Here is an 18777-nt window from a genome sequence, read left to right as displayed (position 1 = left end):
CATGTGTACACGGGTTAAGAAACAAAAAAAACAAGGGTCTATATAAAACTCACTGACAATAAGGATATGTAATTAAATTTAGTTTCTATTTTTTTATTAATTTTAACTTAAATTTATATATTTTTTAAGTTTGTTCAATGTCATTTTCCTAATGAATTCCTAATTTTTGTAAATTTATTAATTTTTTGTAGCGCTGTTTTAAAAATTAACTATAAATAAGATATGTTTTCATAGTTTTTTTTTTTTTTTATTTTACTTGTTACTTTTTTTAATTAGAAAAATGTTTATATCTCAACTCAGCATCAATTGCAGTAGTTAAGTATCATTGTTACCGTGTTAATGTTATATATTAATATTTTCTATTTAATTTAATTTTTATACTTTTTATTTTAATTCCAATTTAATTTATTTTTTTTAAATAAATAATTTTGTTTTTCTTTAAATTGAGATTAAATTTAATTTTTATATAAATAATATATTGATAATTTTATTAAAATTCACATTTTTGTATGAGATGTTGATTTGATAAATAAGTATTTTTTTTAATTTAAAAAATATATAAACTAACAAGTGTCATATGTAATTAGTATTTGATTTTTTTTCCCTTTGAACTGAATTACACTTTGTATAGAAAGAGTAGTGTATAAATTGTATAAAAAGGGAAGTGTAAATAAAGTGTATAAATTTATTAATTTTGGATGATTTGAACTATTAAAAAGGGAGATTCTGAAATGTTTATTTTTTTAAAATTAATTTTTGTCTCAATAATACTACAGTTTAATTTAATCAGAGTTTTTAATCTATGTTCAAAATATATTTAATTTACAATGTTTAAATAAAAAAAATTACAAGACAATAAATAAGAAATAAATAGGAGTGGCAAAAAATGTAAGTTAACAAAGAGTTGGTATTTTCATAAGCAATTTATAATAAAGTTTTCAGGTAACTTTGATGTTACAATCGTGAATATTGTCATGAATTTTTAACTTTGCAAAATGGAAGTGATTGTCTTTACATATAAAATTCAGCTATGTAAGAGAAAATACATAATTGATTGATTGTGCCTTAATTATGTATAAAATTCACTTATGTAAAAGAAAGTACATAATTAATTGATTATGTCCCAATCATGTAAAAAGTTATTACATAAAAAATACATAATTAATTTTTTATTGCATTAAAATAAGTCTATTACAAGCTTTTACTTTCCTTTTTCTTCAGTTTTTATTCTGTTTCCTTAATCCATACAAATCAACCAAAGCATAATTTCTGAACACGGCCTAATTAAAAATTTGGGTGTACATTTAGAAAAAACAAAACAAGTGGGCCCTACATTATAGAGTGAAAAAAGATAAATATTATTGAAATCCTTGATTACTTAGAGCAATAGATAAGGGGGCAGATTCATTGTACCTGCAAGTGAAGTGAGTGAACTCAACTGAAGAATCCTTCAATCCGATTATCGCCCATGGCTGCAGAACCCACGCGCCCCGCCAAAATCATCGCCGCCGCCGATGATTTCGGGACTCCTCTCAAAGACGCCCTCGTCGCACACCTCCGCTCCCTCAGCATAGAAGTCGAGGATCTCGGAACCTCTTCCTACTACTCCGCCGGAGCCGAGGTCGGTCGCCGAGTCTCCCAATCCTCCGCCGTCCGCGGCCTCGTCGCCTGCGGCACAGGCGCCGGCGTCTCTATCTTCGCCAACAAATTCCCTGGCGTCTATGCGGCCACCTGCCTCACCCCTTCCGACGCCATCAACGCCCGCTCCATCAACAACTCCAACGTACTCGCCGTCTCCGGCAAGTACACAACGCCAGAAGCCGCAATCGAGATCCTGGACACGTGGCTGAACACGCCGTTTAAGTCTGCGTGTCCCGCCAACGAGGGCGAGCCCTGGCCGCGGGAGATCCAGACGTTTCTAGACCACTCGCTGGTGGAGATGCCGGAGATCGGGAAAGAAGGAGCGTTCGACACGTGCGCAGTGTGTTGTCTGGTGAAGAACCGGGAACTGAATCCGATCGAGTTGATTCCGGGCGGTTCGATGAAGATCGTGAGGGAGACTCCGACGTCAGCGTTCGTGAGGTTCAAGGCCGGAAGCGTGGAGCCCGCGCACCACCACACGTTTGGGCACGACTTGGTGGTTCTGGAAGGGAAGAAGAGCGTTTGGAATCTAACGAAGGAAGAGAGATACGATCTGACGGTTGGGGATTACTTGTTCACTCCCGCGGGTGATGTGCATAGGGTTAAGTACTATGAGGATACTGAGTTTTTCATCAAATGGGATGGACATTGGGATATGTTCTTCGATGAGGATCTTGACACTGCCAAAAAAGCTATCGATAAGGACTTAGCATTAACCAACTCCACCGCTTCTTAATCTCTTCAATTTCGTGTGCTTTGTATCATATTCCTTAATAAGCTCCTCTCTGTACTCTGTTTCTTCAATGTCTTCCATCCTTCTATCTGTGTATGACATTTTTCAATAACCCTATGCCGCCAATTTCATCGTTTCGCCTCATAACACGTTCCATCAAATACATGATAAACCATCTTGGAAATTTCAGACCAAATTTGGCTCCCATGTATGCTAAACAATCATACTATATGAACTAAGAATGTTTGGGTTCGGACGCTATCAGATGTGCAAGTGAACTGATAGAAACAATTAGAAAAAAAAATATATATATTAAAACAGATTCTTTTACAACTCCTTCAATTATGGGATCCGAGACTGAAGACACTTTCCATCGTAAATGCAAGAAGAAATACTCCCACGTTAAAGTCAGATAGGTTTCAGAAAAGTCAATGTGAATGTGATCAGACAAAAGTACTCTTACCTAGTCATTCATATTGTATTTATAGGCTTAATTCTCAACCGTTAGCATTAATTGCTGATAAATTTTATATCTTTCGTTTTTTTCATAATATTCGGTTATTAAGACCATTAATTATCTTTTAATGCTTCTTTTAATATTCGTTTCTGTTCAACCATGCAACTGGATTTCTTCCACCTAACCGATCGGCCACCCCTCGTCCTCATCTCCCCACTCTCGGCCGGCTGGGCTCCCTCCCCTACTACATAAGCCCCCCTAGTCCCAAGCGCCATCGCAAGCGAAGGGGTTTAATCACCCTGCCTTGGAATTCGAAACGTTGTCAGCGTTCACTCTTGAGCCTGCATCGTCGCACTAATAACTTTATCCGTAGCCACCAAGAAAACTTGTAGATCGTGGTTTGGTTTTGGTCGACCCATGACAGATGGTTCGGTGAGAATCTCCTTAACCTCCTCGAAAGCCTTCTCACACTGATCACTACAAACCCCTTGTGCATTTTTCTTCATTACCCTTAATATAGGTTTTATTCGTTCGGCAAGCCGCGTTATAAACCGGGATAAAGATGTCAAATGACCCACCAGTCTTTTCACCTCCTTTAAACTCTGGGACTCCTCATTTCCAGGACTACTTTGCACTTGTCAGGGTTAGCTTCTATTCCCCGAGCGGTCAACATGAAGTCCAAAAACTTCACAGCCTGAACTCCAAAAGTACACTTTGATGGGTTCAAGTGCATTCCATACTTACATACTTGCCCGAACACTTCTGCCAAATCCTTGACATGATCTTCAATTGACCGGCTACTCACGACCATATCATCCACGTACACCTCCATGCATCTCCCGATCTACTGTTGGAACACTTTATCCATCAGTCGCTGATAAGTTGCTCTAGCGTTCTTTAAGCCAAACATCATTACATCATAGAAGTATGTAGACCGTTCGGTTATAAAAGTGGTCTTCTCACTATCTGGACGATACATAGGAATTTGGTTATATCCTGAATACGCATCCTCCGATATATCCATCTGTTGGAAGGTCTTCTAATACAGTATGTTAGCCGAACTTCCTTGGTCGATCAAGACCTTCCCCACCTTATACCGATCGATCATTGCAGTAATAACCATTAGATCATCCTGATTGAGATTTGGAGCATGAAAATCTTCATCTGAGAACGTGATCGTAGGCATTGATTTCCTCGCTACATCCGCCTGATTTACATTATGCAAACTTCTCAAATGCCGCTTTCTGGCCGAGGAGGTGGATCCCCCTCCAGCGAATCCTCCGGAAATTGTATTAACCACTCCTCAAACTGACCACTCTCTACTCCTACTCCTGCTACGCCGATCTTCTTGCTGTCAATCGTGCCCCCTAGGCAAGTTATGCCCTTTTGGGGGCCGCCCCTGTTTCCTGAAGAACTTCCTCTTTGTACAAATCATCGCAGATGTCCCGCTTGTACCAAACTTTCTAACTTGTCCCTTAGGGTTATATAGTCCTCTGTTGTGTGCCCCAAATTCTGATGATATTGACAATGCTTCCTCTAATCGGATCCTTTGGGAGTTGGCGAACGAACTACAGTTAGTAAGTCGGCTCTCAATGCTTCCTCCAACACCTTGCCCTGGGCGCATTCAATGGTGTGTGATGGGCATATTAGGGCAATCTGGGAAAGTCCCTACCCCTTTGCTCGTGATTGTCGTCATCGTCCCTTCTAAGCATTCTTCTTCCTCTCCTCTTTCCCGACCAGGCCTGGCTATTGGGCCAATTTCTTCTCTTTCCCATTTCTGAAAGGCACGTCCCTCCTCCACCCATATAAAGCTAGCTACTTTGTTTTGCAACTCAGCCAACGTCTACGGTTCCTCAGCGTAAAGGTAATAAACGAACGGTCCTGGTCTCAACGCGGTCGCTAATGCGCTGATTATCAATCTTTGATCGACATTCTTCGCCTATCATGCAGTCCGATTAAGCCGATCCATAAACACCTTAAGGGTTTCCTCCTTACCTTGCGTCATCCTCACCAAAGCCGTATACGTCAAAACTTGCGTTCTATTTGATGCGTATTGTTGAGTAAACAATTGTCTCAACGTAGGGAATCCATCTACCGTCCTAGGCTGCAAAGAATGAAACCAATCCAACACCTCCTCCTTCAACGATAGAGAAAAAACTCTGCACCACACCATCTCATCGGACGAATACACCACCATGGCATCCACGAAAGACCGAAGATGCATCACGGGATCGGTTACACCTCCATACCTCTCCATCATCGGATTACTTTATTCTCGGGCATGAATGCCCTCTGCCTGACCATGATGTTCGACAAGCACTAACTAACCGCCTCGACCTTGAACATTATTTAAGTTTTGATTCCGATTTTTCGCATTCTGATCGGCATGATTCCCGGCCTCGTGCCCTGCCAAATTCTCCACATTTTCCCTATCCTGGGTATTTCACCTTGAAGCATTAGTCACCCCTCGTGCTCCACTTCCCCAAATTGTGTGGCTACTTTCACCTGCATTCTCCAAATCAGCAACTTCATTATTCACGGATTGTGTCGATTGTCCCCATTTCCATGCTCAGCCCTCAAAGCTGCCATCTCCGCTTTCATCTCCGCTCTCATCTCCTGCATCTGCCTTTGCATCTCTTGTAACAACTGCAATTGAAGCTCTCCTGCCACTATGATATGATTTTGGGTTGTCCGCACTCTCGGGCCCCACTATGGGTGCCAAAATGTTTCAGTTACGGGATTCGAGACTGAAGACACTCCAAGCTTCCCTCCGATCTGCCGGTCTTCCAATGTCCGCCCAAGATCTCCTTCGTAATACCGAAGGATGGTGACCTGCAAGAAATACTCTGACGCTCAAGTCAGATAGATCTGAAGAAGGTCAAGGTGAATGTGATTAGACAGAAGTAGTCTTACCTGGTCATTAACGCTGTATTTATAGACATAATTCTCAACCGTTAGCATTAACTGCTCATAAATTCTACATGTTCTATTTCTTCTTACGTAATATTCGGCTATTAAAGCCATTAATTATTTTTTAATGCTTCCTTTAATATTCGTTTGTTGTTCAACCGTGCAACTGGATCTCTTCTACCCAACTGATCGGCCATCCTCGTCCTCATCGCCCCACTCTTGATCGGCCGGGCTCCCTCCCCTACTACAACAACGTTTTAAAATAATATTTTATCATTATTTATTAATAGTCTAACATATTTTAAATTAAATAAAAAAATTAATACATATATTATATTAAAATATTATAAAAAAATTGTGTTAACAAGTCCGATCAACTATATGTATAAAATGTTCATTTTATCTCACTAAAGAGGATTTATACGGAGTTGTGAACTCTAAGTGATGTAAAACACAAAAACAATTTTCTCACTAAAAATACCATTGAATCTTTTCTATTTATAAATTTTGGAATTAACTTCTAATTAACATTTACTTAATTATGATTTTTAGTTTAAAATTAATATAATTAACGTTAATTCTACTTTTTCTCGGATTATTTGATTTTCCAACAAATTCAAATGAAATGGTAGACTGGTTAACTACCTTTTTTAATCTGATGGAACGATCATATTATATAATTATTATAACTTTTTATTGTTGTAACTTTTTTATATTATCGAAATTTTGAAAAATTAGTTTTACAGTATAATTTGAAATTTTTTATTGTTGAGTTGTATTTCTAGTGGACGATAGTCCAATGATATAGGGATCAATACCTGTTTCGGTGATAATTTTGGGATCGAATGGACTAACCTTGATGACGTGACTCTGCTTCCTTCTGGCGCTGGATCTTCGAATACCTTCGTTGTTCGTTCCTCAATCCGTCCGTCAAATTTCAATCTCCACCCGAGATGGGGGTACCTGTAAAGGCACTCCGACGATCAAGTTAGACGTCGGTAATGGAGGACCCTCAATCCTCAGCAAGTTGATGCTTAGAATGAGGAGAGGGTTATCGCAAATACGATAATACTAAGGGAGGAGAGTATATGAAAAGTCAGTGTGAATGCATGAGTGTGAAAGAATGTGAATGTACCTTGTTTGGAGTCCTTGGATATTTATTTATAGGTTTTGGATTGATATGAGATCAATAGAATATAAACAGAATAAAATATAAACAAACTTACTTGACATATTTTCTGTTGGGATATTATTTGATACGTGATATATGATATACGTGATATATGATATTATTCATTTATTCACATCTGTGATGTGATGGGCCTGGAGCCCAATAAAGTTGGACCAATTTGATAATTCGGCCCAGTTAATTGGTAAGCTGGACCATTCGATGTGACCAGCCGTTAAGGTGATGTGTTTGGCCGTCAAAGATATACTACCGTACATCATACCTAAACCAAGAATGCAGTAACCAGCTACAAAAGCATGAACACTTACAGGTTTCTTGAACGGACTAACATGATAATTTAAATTTTTAAACATTAAACTAAATAATTTTGTTTTTATGAGAACTAAATGTTTTTTCAACCTAATATAATTTATATATCATTTTTTTTTTAATTTTAATTGTGTAAATAAAGCATTTATCTTTTGTAACTAAAATAAAATGCTAACTATACTTCAATAACGGACGCACAAATAATGGGTTACGTTCGGCCTTGAAATACAACGATATCTATGTGAACTTACAAGCCCAGCATCAAATCCTGTACATTGATTGGGGAATTTCTTCCTGCACTATCATGTTTCTTCTTACACCCATAGTCTAAGTAAAATCACTTAATTACCCCTTATTAAAAATTGATTTAAAACCTAAATCTCAACTCTAGACTGATCGAGTATATGACAAAATTTAAATTTCACAATAAATATTATCAAGTTTTTTACTTTTAATTTTTATTTATAACTTTTAAAAAAATCTTAATCATGAGTTAATCTCAACTCATTATGCACTATTCTTAATTTTGATTTGCAATACTTCTTAAAAGATATTTCGTCTTGTCTTGTCCAAATTTAAAGGTTCATTCGTACGTGCACAATATATTAATGTTTATAGTAATAGATAATGTCTGTGGGAGAATCTTTCTTTATTTATCTTTTTCTTGTATAACTTTTGAAGGATTAAACAAGGTTTTGTTGGTACATACAGGTACTGAGTACATACTTCTAGAACTTGTAACATAGTTGTTTGGTTTTCCTTTATTTAATGTTGATACAGAAATCCATGTAAGAGATTGGTGGAGATGTTTGAATTGAAGAGGACTTTGTTGGAAAGGATGATGATGCGTCACTGATTAAAAAGAGGATACTTGAGTTGAATACTAAAAAGAGAGATGTTTGTACGTCCCAAAGATCATATCCATAAAAAAGAAAAAAAAAAGTTGCATCCTTATCTTTAGCCCAATAATAATAAGAAATGACACAATGACACTATCATGAACCAATCACACAATGACACGTATGATGATGTTTAAATGTTGTCAAAAAATATTGTTTAAGTATTTTTATCCATAATATATTTGAACAACATTTTTCTGATAACATTTAAATATTATTTGTTTATTATTTTGTGATTAGTCCAAAATTATTTTATAATTAATAATAACAATAATAACAAATATTAACATGGATCAAGACACGTAAATAATATTTAAATGTTGTCAAAAAAATATTGTCTAAATATCATTATTTCAATAGTAATAATGATTAAAAAGTTTGGCACTAACGGAAGGAAGAAAAGTTTTGAAGAGAAAATGGTGAAACGTGATGCGTATTGAGCGTTCCACAATCTAAAGCACCGAATAAATGAGCTTAGGTGGTTGGGTTTCTCTCTTGTCGCAATCGTTAAAATTAGATAGATGCCTAACCCTTTCTTTTTGTTTGGCTTTATGCAATTGGGAGGGCCAAACAGGGAATAACAATGTGTGCATGTTTTTGGAGTGGAGAAAACCTAACGTACATTCGTACCTTGCGTGCTTTAAATGCACTCTCCACTTCCTTTCCTACTTTCCCCCAAACAACTTTCCAAATTCAAACTGCTCAAAACAACTCGATATTTTAAAATGTATTTTTAGTCTTTAGACTCGTCTTTTCAATTTTAATATATTTTAATTTGATGATTTAAAAGATAAATGAATATAATTTATTTTTTATTTAATTATGTTAACTTTGTTATATGTTAAATGATGTTCTAGAATAATATTTAAAATAGAATGTATTAAATAGTACAAAAAATTTAAAAGTTAATTTTTAATGTCATTTACCATAAAATAAAAGCAATTGGAGTGAGAGAACTATATCTTTTCATTCTTAAGACTTGATTACTTCATTTTATTTTGGTTGAAAAGTTTTAAGTCGGTATTAATTAATTTTCTTTTTGTTTCAAACTGCGTTCCAACTTTTAAAAAAGAAAACAAAAATTTCATAAATTTGTTGGATATGAGTACGAGGATGATAAAGATGGGTATAAGACAGCGAAACACGTCTTCAATCCTGTCTTGTTGTTATCTCTAGTCATTGTGCAAACTCCACTTGTTGGACGAAGGGTTCATGTTTACATTTGAATTTGAGAAATTTTTGGGTCATGGTGTTTTTGAGCTTTCTTTTAAGATTTCTAGGGTTGTTTAAACATTTTTTTTGTCTATATATACTTTCATGATGTATGGTTATTAAATGAATATGATTTTCTAAAGAGGGATTTTATTGATTTTTGTCATATGATACTTGTTCTTATCAAATATTACCATATTTGTAAAAAATATTTCTTAACTCATCAATATGTTAGATCGTGGCATTATAATCTTTGTCTTAATTTTATCTTCTTATATGATTTTCTTGTTTATGTTAGGAAAGAAATTCAATTCAGAAACAATTGTAATCTTTCATGGGTGGAAAATCAGACTTTGGTTGGAGAGTGATTATTTTTCAGTGTGTCATGTTTTTTTTCAATCAACTTATATGGAGTCTTAGAAGGAGATAACCTTTATAATTTAACTAATTTAACTTTGATTCATATATAATTAGTCAGACACTGATTATTCTTCAATGTATTAAGTTTTTTTTTATCAACGAGTGATTTTTTGGAGTCCTAGAGAGAGATGATGCCAATACTTGCATTTTTGTAAACATATACAACTCAAAGTTTCTCGTGTTTTTCTGTGAAGAAAATCATTATGTTTATAAGTTAGTTAATTTATCTTATGTTTCGTGAAATTTGATTTTTATCATAAGTTTTTTATGGTCTTTCATGTTTTGTATTATTTTATTTTATTTTATTTTCTTTTTAAGTTTTTGTTAGAATGGTTATAGCTATTTTTTCCAACCAAATGCATGAATTGGTTTTAAAAGAAATTTAATTTCTTTTTCTTTCAAAATACTATGTTTAATTGTTGATTCTTCCTAGCAATTTGAAACTCTATCAATCATAAATATGTAAATCTTTAACTTGAATGATAATAATGAAAATCCCTCTACACTTAAATTGTTTAGAAGAAAACTGAATGTAGATTTATTTTGAATTGAAGCAGTGTAAACATATGTGCGTTTTCCCATCTCTTTATCTTTTATATGTTTTTTTATATAGTGTACAATAGTCTAAGGAATCAACAATCAAAGGTCATATTTTGAATTTTATTTTTTAAACTAATTCATCCTCTTTTGATTTATTAATATTAATTATAACCATTTTAACAATTTTCATGTAATAACAAATATTGATAGATTTTAGATCTCAGTATAACTCATATATCAAACTTAATATTAATGTCTGACATAATTTTATTTGAAATGCACTAATGTTATCCATATATGTTTCACATTTTTATAATAAAAAATAATAAAACTATTGTCATTATTATAATTATGAAATTAAATATAAATTATTTTTTAATGTCAAATTGATAAAAAAAATATTAAGTTTGAAAAAAAGTCAATGAAAAAACATTTACATCTAAAAGAAATCATAAAATTGATAAATAGTTATTTTAATTTAAAAAAAAATTATTTAAGGATAAATTTGAAAAAAAAAATATGAACACAACAAAAGAAAAACTCTTTTACATAGATATAGATAAAGTAATTTAGATAAAATACTTATTCAAACAGAAAAGGAAATATATTTTTTATTAAATAAACAGAAATATTCAACTTCTATAAAGAATGTTAAGGAACACTAAATTTATAAGTATATAGTAATATGTTTTTAGAAATGAACTAATTTTTGAATGAAGTAGTTTATGTAAAAATAGGTTTGGTGTAAGTAAAAGACAATAGCATGTGGGTTTGAAAAATTAAAATTAAAGTACATGGATGAGATATAAATGAGATAAGTTTGGTGGGAGTGAGTTGATGGAAAGTGGGGCGTGTTTGGACACTTTGGCTGACTTGTAAAGCACATCTTTTGGAGGTACACTTTCCGTATTTAATTTCATTTTCATAAGCTTTTCATTTCTTCTACGTACTTTTTTCCAAACACGGTCTTGCACTCTTTGCTTGAATTATCCAACTTAAAAGAAAATTCATTTCTTCTAAACACAAAAAATGAAAAAGCATCATTCATATAATGTTTAACCTTTTTTTTAGCCCATATACAGAAAAAAAAAAAACACTATCATATTCAACTTTATTATAGGGATCTTTTTGAAAGAGAAGTGTTTTTTTTTTTTCTCATGACTGTCTCAAAGGTAATTTTCTTATTCTATTATGTTTACCATAGTGGTTTTTTAAGATTTTTTTTTTGAAATAACATTCTAATAAGATGGTAATAAGTTTCATATTAAATAGAAATAACATCAATTTATATAATATATATATATGAATGTAAAATTTATTTTTGCAAGCTCATTTTATAAAATTAAGTTTAATTTTAGTTTTATTTTCTTAATATAATATGAGAGTAATAAATTATAGTTTATCACAGTTGAATGTAATATTTCATTTTTTTTATCGGTAATCCGAGTTACTTCTAATTTAAAAGTTTAAGAAAATAAATTATGAGCTTTTTAATTTATTAACTTTTATTTAATTTAATATTTAGTCTGGCATATGAATTTCCTAAAGTTATAGTATAGAATTCCAACAACTATGTGTGCATGTGCTGTGCTGTGCCTTCTTATCAATGTACCCCAACCTCCAAACACAGCATAACACATCTCTATTCTACATTTCGATCTTCTTCCTTCACCCAAACAAAACACAATACCTTTTGTTTCTGTTGTTAGTCTTTGATTTTAGGAAATTGCCACATTTTCACATTATTACTTCCTACTCTTTGCCTCCTCATAAACTAATCTCATCACACCACTTATTCAATACAATCATAAAAATAATATCACTCATAATATAACTTAATATTAATAATATTTCAAGTGTAGATTCCTTTACGTCTTTCTTTAAATTAGTTTAGGTATTTTTATAAATTGTGTGCTTTCTAATCCATCCAGATATATATATATATATATATGAAAGGGATTAATCCGATTGGAATTACAGTATGATTTTAAATTTATAATAAACACAATCACTTGCTTTTTTTTACTTTGACTTTTATTTATAGATTTTAATATGAAACTAAGATTAATGAAACCATAATCACGATCGAATCATAAGTAACACTTATCAATAATCATGATTTGAATAATGTTTAAAGATTGTGCTTTACCTGAAAATCCCATCCAATCTTCCACTTTCATGTCCGTATGATTATTATGCTACTTATTTGGATTGTATGTAGCATGAATTTCAACCCATCAAAATCGATCGTCTCCTCTCTATCGATTTTATTATATATATATATATATATATATATATATATATATATATATATATAAATCCTTTGTGGAAAATAAATAATTGTTCTATTGTTTTTACTTTTTGTTTTTTTATTTTTATTTAACAACATTTATTTTTACTTGTTTCTTTTTTTTCTTTTACATTCACTCAATATGTTTATTCCATCTTCAGAAAAAAAAAAGAAATTGACCATTAATTATTATTTAAATGTGTTATTTAATTTATTGTGAGTGAATAAATGGCACTAAGCGAAAGGGTGAAAACATTATCAGCAATTATTATCAGTTTTGCCTGTGACTTTTCTTTCTCAAAGAGAAATGTCACACTGACAGGAACATTCTCATTCTTTTGGTCCTTCCATTAGTTATATTTTTCTTTTTTACTTACTTTTTTTCCTACAACTCATTTCCTAAATTGATTTTAGAGTTCAAGTTAAATTTAAAATGTATTTCTTAATATAATATTAGAATAAACTTGATAAGATTCAATAAATTTAGATTTTTGTCAAATTGAATATTTTTCAAGATAAAAATGTAATTACATTTTATTATATTCCTTTAAAAAATATATAATATTATTTGAATAACAGTTCAAACGTGCACACTTTATCCAGTAAAAAATTTAAACCTGTAGTTTATTAAATCATGAAACTTCAAGCTCTTTTGTTACACCCAAATCTATCAGTAAAAGAAAACGTGACGAATAATATAATAAAAAAATAAACATAAAAGTACAAGAATAATATTTGTTTTTAGCTTTTTTTTGTGTGAATAATAGAGAGCAGACACATGGAAAAATAGCTGTAATTAACATAAATATTTCCTTTAACTGAAAACCGATCGAGGAAATAAATTTATTTCAATTTATCAATTGCTTAAAGAATATCTCTTTTTCAAAACGTTATTTTGAGTTTATCTTTCTTCATATTTTAGGGAATAGATTAAATAAAATAAACTCCATAACTGGTACTTTTCATGAAAGGAACTCCTAATTACGTATTGTCAGGAAAGAATTAAAAATTCGAAATATACCTTAAATGATAATTAAAATCTTTAAAACGTAATTACGTGCAAAAAAAACTTTATAATTGAGAAAATAATGTAGGGTCAAATAAAGTTAAATCTTATAGACGTGGATTTTAGAGAAAAAGAAAAGAAAAAGCTATTTATTTAATAATGTCATGTCGTGGTGGGTGGCTCCATAATCTAAACCGTCAAACAAATGGTACTCTGTAGTTTCTCTCCTGTCATGTCTCTCTCCTAAATAATAATAATAATAATAATAATAATAATATTTATTATTATTATTAATTTTTTTTTGGAATATACACTATGTGAAAATGAAATTGTAACTATAGTGTAAAATACACGAGCATTAATTAGTATGTTTAGAGTTGTTTATGTTTATAGTAATGAAGTAGTTTATTTTTATTATATAATTTTTTATTGTTATTGTATATATTGTTATGTTGTTATATATTATGGTTGTTTTAAAAGAATAAAGAAAATTCATGTTAAAGTTAATAAATATGTTAATGTTATTATAGTTGGTAGAGAGATAAGCTGGTGAAAATTTTGTTTAGAGTCTTTGGTGTGGAAGAAAGGGAAGAAATGTGATGATAAGAGAGAAAGAAAATTAGAGAAAATCATAAAGAATAAGAAATGAATGAACTTCAAACAGATTCCTCTGCCTCTTCGGAGTTCGTCGAAGTTGATCCAACTGGCAGATACGGCAGAGTAATACACTCTTTCTTCTCTTTTTTTTCTCTCTCTTTCTCTTATTATTCCTTCACTTTTTCATCGTGTTTTTTCTTTGGTTGCAGTACAATGAAATCCTCGGCAAAGGAGCTTCCAAGACAGTGTATGAATATTTCAGCCAAACCCTTTTGCTCCCATTTCTTATTTTCCGCAAATTCCCAATTTTTTGGTTGTTGTTTGGTTTGGTCCACTTCCGAGGATCCTTTTTGATTTTTCTATGGCTTTTTGTTGAACTGGGCATTTGAAATTTTGTTCATTTATTTTGGATTTCGATTGATTCAGATATAGAGCATTTGATGAGTATCAAGGGATTGAAGTTGCTTGGAACCAAGTCAAGTTGTATGATTTTCTGCAGAGCCCTGAAGATCTCGAGAGGCTTTACTGTGAAATTCATCTTCTCAAAACGCTGAAGCACAAAAACATAATGAAGTTTTACACGTCTTGGGTTGATACTGCTAATAGGAATATCAACTTTGTGACTGAAATGTTCACATCTGGCACCCTTAGGCAGTGAGTTCCCTCTATTTTCAAACTTCTACCCCTCCTCTACATTACATGTATATACGATCCTTAACCTTTTTGTGCTTTTTGAGAACTTGTTTTATTGTTTTATTTATTTTAATCATCACGATAGGTATAGACAAAAGCACAAAAGAGTTAACATTAGGGCTGTGAAGCATTGGTGTAGACAGATCCTGAGAGGGCTTCACTATCTTCATAGCCATGATCCACCTGTGATCCATAGAGATCTAAAATGTGATAATATTTTTGTGAATGGAAACCAAGGGGAAGTTAAGATTGGGGATCTTGGGTTGGCAGCAATTCTGCGCAAGTCTCATGCTGCTCATTGTGTAGGTATGTCTATTTCATGTCATATAAGAACCTAACAAGAAAAACCTGACCAATTCTAACTCCAGTTGCGATTAGTTCAGTTCATGGATGCTACCTTTTGAAAAATGGCAGTAACATATAAAACCGTGTGATTTTTGGCTGGTGTTGTTAAGGTAGTTAAGGGATGATTTAGGATCAGCAGTTCTAATTAGAGTTTTATCTGTCACTTATGTATTTCCACAGGAACGCCTGAATTCATGGCACCAGAAGTTTATGAAGAATCCTATAACGAATTAGTTGACATATATTCCTTTGGAATGTGTGTGTTAGAAATGGTTACATTTGAATATCCTTATAGTGAATGTAGTCATCCAGCGCAAATCTACAAGAAAGTTATTTCTGTAAGATTACTTTCTCTCTTTATCTCTCTCTCTCTCTCTTTAAAAAAGTGATTTTTTCAGGAGTGGCAAGCTATAAACGGCATTTTACATTTCCAGGGGAAGAAACCAGAAGCCTTGTATAAAGTGAAAGATCCAGAAGTGCGAGAATTTGTCGAGAAATGTCTGGCAACAGTGTCTCTAAGGCTCTCTGCAAGGGAGCTTCTAGATGATCCTTTTCTTCAGATTGATGATTATGAGTATGATTTGGGGCCTGTGGAGAGTGGAGCATTTGATGGCAAGGGTCCTATTATCCATCAGCCATTTTTTAATCTTCACCGGAGCTACAGTAACATGAGTACTGAACACTCAAATTGCTTTGAATATGAAGGAGACTGGATTTCTCATCCGGCTGAGATTGAACCCAATGGAATTGAACTTTTCAAGTGCCATGATGATGATGAAGCGTCCGAAGAAGATGTTGACATAAGCATCAAGGGAAAGAAGAAAGATGATGGTGGAATTTTCCTGAGATTAAGAATTGCAGACAAAGAAGGTTGGAATGTTGCTTCTATTGTTTTGGTACTTCATCCTATAACTTGTATATATTAGGATGGAATTTAAGTTTGATAATTTGATTTATTTATATGGCAGGACATATTCGAAATATTTATTTCCCATTTGACATAGAGATGGACACAGCATTAAGTGTAGCAACTGAAATGGTAGCAGAACTCGACATTACTGATCAGGATGTTACCAGCATAGCTGATATGATAGATGGGGAAATTGCTTCCTTGGTACCTGAATGGAAACCAGGACCAGGAATTGAAGAACCTAACCATTTTGTAAACAATTTCTTTTGTCACAATTGTGTGTCTAACGATGCTTCTGGTGGGAATATTATGGATTTTCATTCACATAATCAAGTTGGAAAGAACTCTCAGCTTCCTCAATGCTGTAGGCATGGATGTACTTCGATGCATGGCCGGTTCGAGGAGATAACATTCCCATCTGAGTATGACAATCATGTTAGAGGGGACACAGTCACATCTATAGAATCAAACCAACCGGAGTGTCAGCAGTATCAGGAGCTATGGAATCATCAAGAAAGTTGTGAACTGAGTTCAGTAGAGTCTGATCAAAGCCATTCTGATGAGCAATATGAACAGTTAGATAAATCAGTATTGGCAGAAGACAAAGGAAAGGGTGTTTTGGAAAACAAGTTTGCACATGATCCAGGAAACCCCCCACCAAGTTTATCTGGGAATTATTTGTCTACTATCAGTTTGTTATGTCCTGGCTCAGGGAGTGAGTATGAGAAAGAGGTTCAACAAGAACTGAGATGGCTCAAAGCAAAACACCAAATGGAGTCAAGGGATCTCAGGGATAAAAGGTTTGGTGCAGCAGCCAAATCTTCTTCACATTCTAGTAACAAAGTCCACAAAACAGAACAAGGCATTGTGCTACCATTGACAGAAACAGTAAACGGAGTGAAAAATGGAATTCACTTGAAACCCCTGTGTAATTTCTGGGATTATGATTCCAGTTACCCTTCTCTAATCCAAAAGAGCCACTCCAATTTGGACATCCAAAGTCTCCAAAATTGTGAGGTGATGTGTTCTCACAAAGAAGGTATTATGGCTACTGCCAAGAGTTTTTACACAGGGTCACTTCGAGACACTCCATACAGAACAGTTTCCCTTCCCGTTGATGCTGTGGATATATAATTCTATGACACAATCCTTGAATTCTTTTGTGCATTATGTACATACAATTCTAGAGGCTATATGATTGCAACAACCCCACTTTTTCCCTTCTTGGAATTTCAATTTCCCCACTTAGATACAAAAACATTTTCATACACAAACTTGTCAATATGCATCATCACAGTGTCGTATATTCAGAACATGACAGATTTTTTGGGTGAGGGGCTACTGAGTTTAATAGCAATTTCTCAAGTCTATGCACTTCTAATGAAGTCTTTTAATAGAAACAATTACTAGAATTGCTTGTATTCTGTTTTTCTATATACGACTACAATAATTGAGTGTGCAAATTCAACATAAATGCGCGTAGAAATTCAACCCAAATTGGTGACTGTCCATTTTTTAGTCAATTACCCTTTATTTGGTTCATTCCTAAACATCAAACTTATTCCATACTAATACCTTTCAATACATCCAACACAAACGGAAGATCAATTGGTGTAACCAACCATTTGGTGGTTTTTATATTCCAAGCAGATAAACTAAGTATTAGCTGTTTTCTTCTAATTACTCTCATTTCACTGTCTCCTCTCTTACTCTCTTTGTCTTCTTTCTTTTTATTCTCTTTTTCGAACACTCAGATTCTTTCCACTTTATCTTTCTTCTCTCTGGGTTTTTGACTCTTCTCTCTCCTACACATCTGTGTAAAATTAGCATTTGAAATGAGAAACGTGATTGATTTTTCATGAGCATGACAAATCAATTATTTGTTACTTTTTTTTTTTCTTGAGTTTGGTTTGTTCATACTATTTGGCGTGTGAGTTCCCACTGTGGTTGGCCAATGGGATGGTTTCTGAACTTTTTTCTTTGCCATTTCTTTATGCACTCTGCTTTGAAAAGTAAAACAATAAATTCAACCTAATAAATTGTTTTTTAGGTTTTCTAATTGGATCATTTTCTTCTTTTTTTTTAAGAAAATGTTACAGTGATGATAGAGACTTAACACCAATGAAATAAAGTTAGGATACATACACATACAAAGAATCTGCACAGACTTAGGTCATAAATAAAACCTAATTATAGCTGTTGGAGTATTTCCTTTCGTTCCTAAATGCAAAATATTTGTAACCAATTCATCCTATTAAAAAAGTTAGTTTATTTATAATTGTAATATATTTTAAATTTTCCGTTAGATTAATGTTCGGAAATAAATTATAGTACTTTATCTGTAATATTTTCTTTTTCAATTCTACCCTTATCAATATCTAGTGAAAACTAAATTTTACAAAACTAATAGACTAAATAGGGGTATTTTACTCTACTGATGTGCATTAAACTAAAACAACTAGTATAGTTTTTTGGAAATGTAGTAAAGTTTTTTTTAAAAAAAAATTAACCTCTTCAATTATCATATAACAGAAAACAAAAATAATTTATAGTATTTTATATTTGTGGATTAGAATAGCTAATGCTAATGCAATAAAAAAAATCTAATAAAAAAGATGAAAACCTT

The 18777-nt window shown here is 32.8% G+C and overlaps 2 protein-coding genes across 2 annotated transcripts; both read left to right on the top strand.

Annotated features, from left to right (window-relative positions):
• The first annotated feature begins 1250 nt into the window (after window positions 1–1250).
• On the top strand, window positions 1251–2570 carry LOC106774593 (DNA damage-repair/toleration protein DRT102). The gene has a single exon (XM_014661631.2). It carries the CDS (start codon window positions 1469–1471, stop codon window positions 2375–2377), a length of 909 nt encoding a protein of 302 aa, XP_014517117.1. The 5' UTR covers window positions 1251–1468; the 3' UTR covers window positions 2378–2570.
• Window positions 2571–14138: 11568 nt separating this feature from the next.
• On the top strand, window positions 14139–17855 carry LOC106776024 (probable serine/threonine-protein kinase WNK9). The gene is made up of 7 exons (XM_014663318.2): window positions 14139–14326; window positions 14413–14450; window positions 14630–14857; window positions 14982–15202; window positions 15422–15579; window positions 15676–16111; window positions 16210–17855. The coding sequence occupies exons 1-7, from the start codon at window positions 14252–14254 to the stop codon at window positions 17283–17285; spliced, it is 2232 nt and encodes a 743-aa protein (XP_014518804.1). The 5' UTR covers window positions 14139–14251; the 3' UTR covers window positions 17286–17855.
• Window positions 17856–18777: the final 922 nt, after the last annotated feature.

This window comes from Vigna radiata, chromosome 10, assembly GCF_000741045.1.
Source record: "Vigna radiata var. radiata cultivar VC1973A chromosome 10, Vradiata_ver6, whole genome shotgun sequence".
In the NCBI taxonomy this organism is placed as follows: Eukaryota; Viridiplantae; Streptophyta; class Magnoliopsida; order Fabales; family Fabaceae; genus Vigna; species Vigna radiata.
This window is presented reverse-complemented; position numbering and strand designations above follow the sequence as displayed.

Excerpts from the sequence above, each read along its gene's own strand:
- LOC106774593 (XM_014661631.2), top strand. The coding sequence starts at position 1,469 with ATGGCTGCAGAACCCACGCGCCCCGCCAAAATCATCGCCGCCGCCGAT.
- LOC106776024 (XM_014663318.2), top strand. The coding sequence starts at position 14,252 with ATGAATGAACTTCAAACAGATTCCTCTGCCTCTTCGGAGTTCGTCGAA. Across the intron at positions 14,858-14,981 it reads ACATCTGGCACCCTTAGGCA|GTATAGACAAAAGCACAAAA; the intron begins GTGAGTTCCCTC and ends TCATCACGATAG. Across the intron at positions 15,580-15,675 it reads TCTACAAGAAAGTTATTTCT|GGGAAGAAACCAGAAGCCTT; the intron begins GTAAGATTACTT and ends TTACATTTCCAG.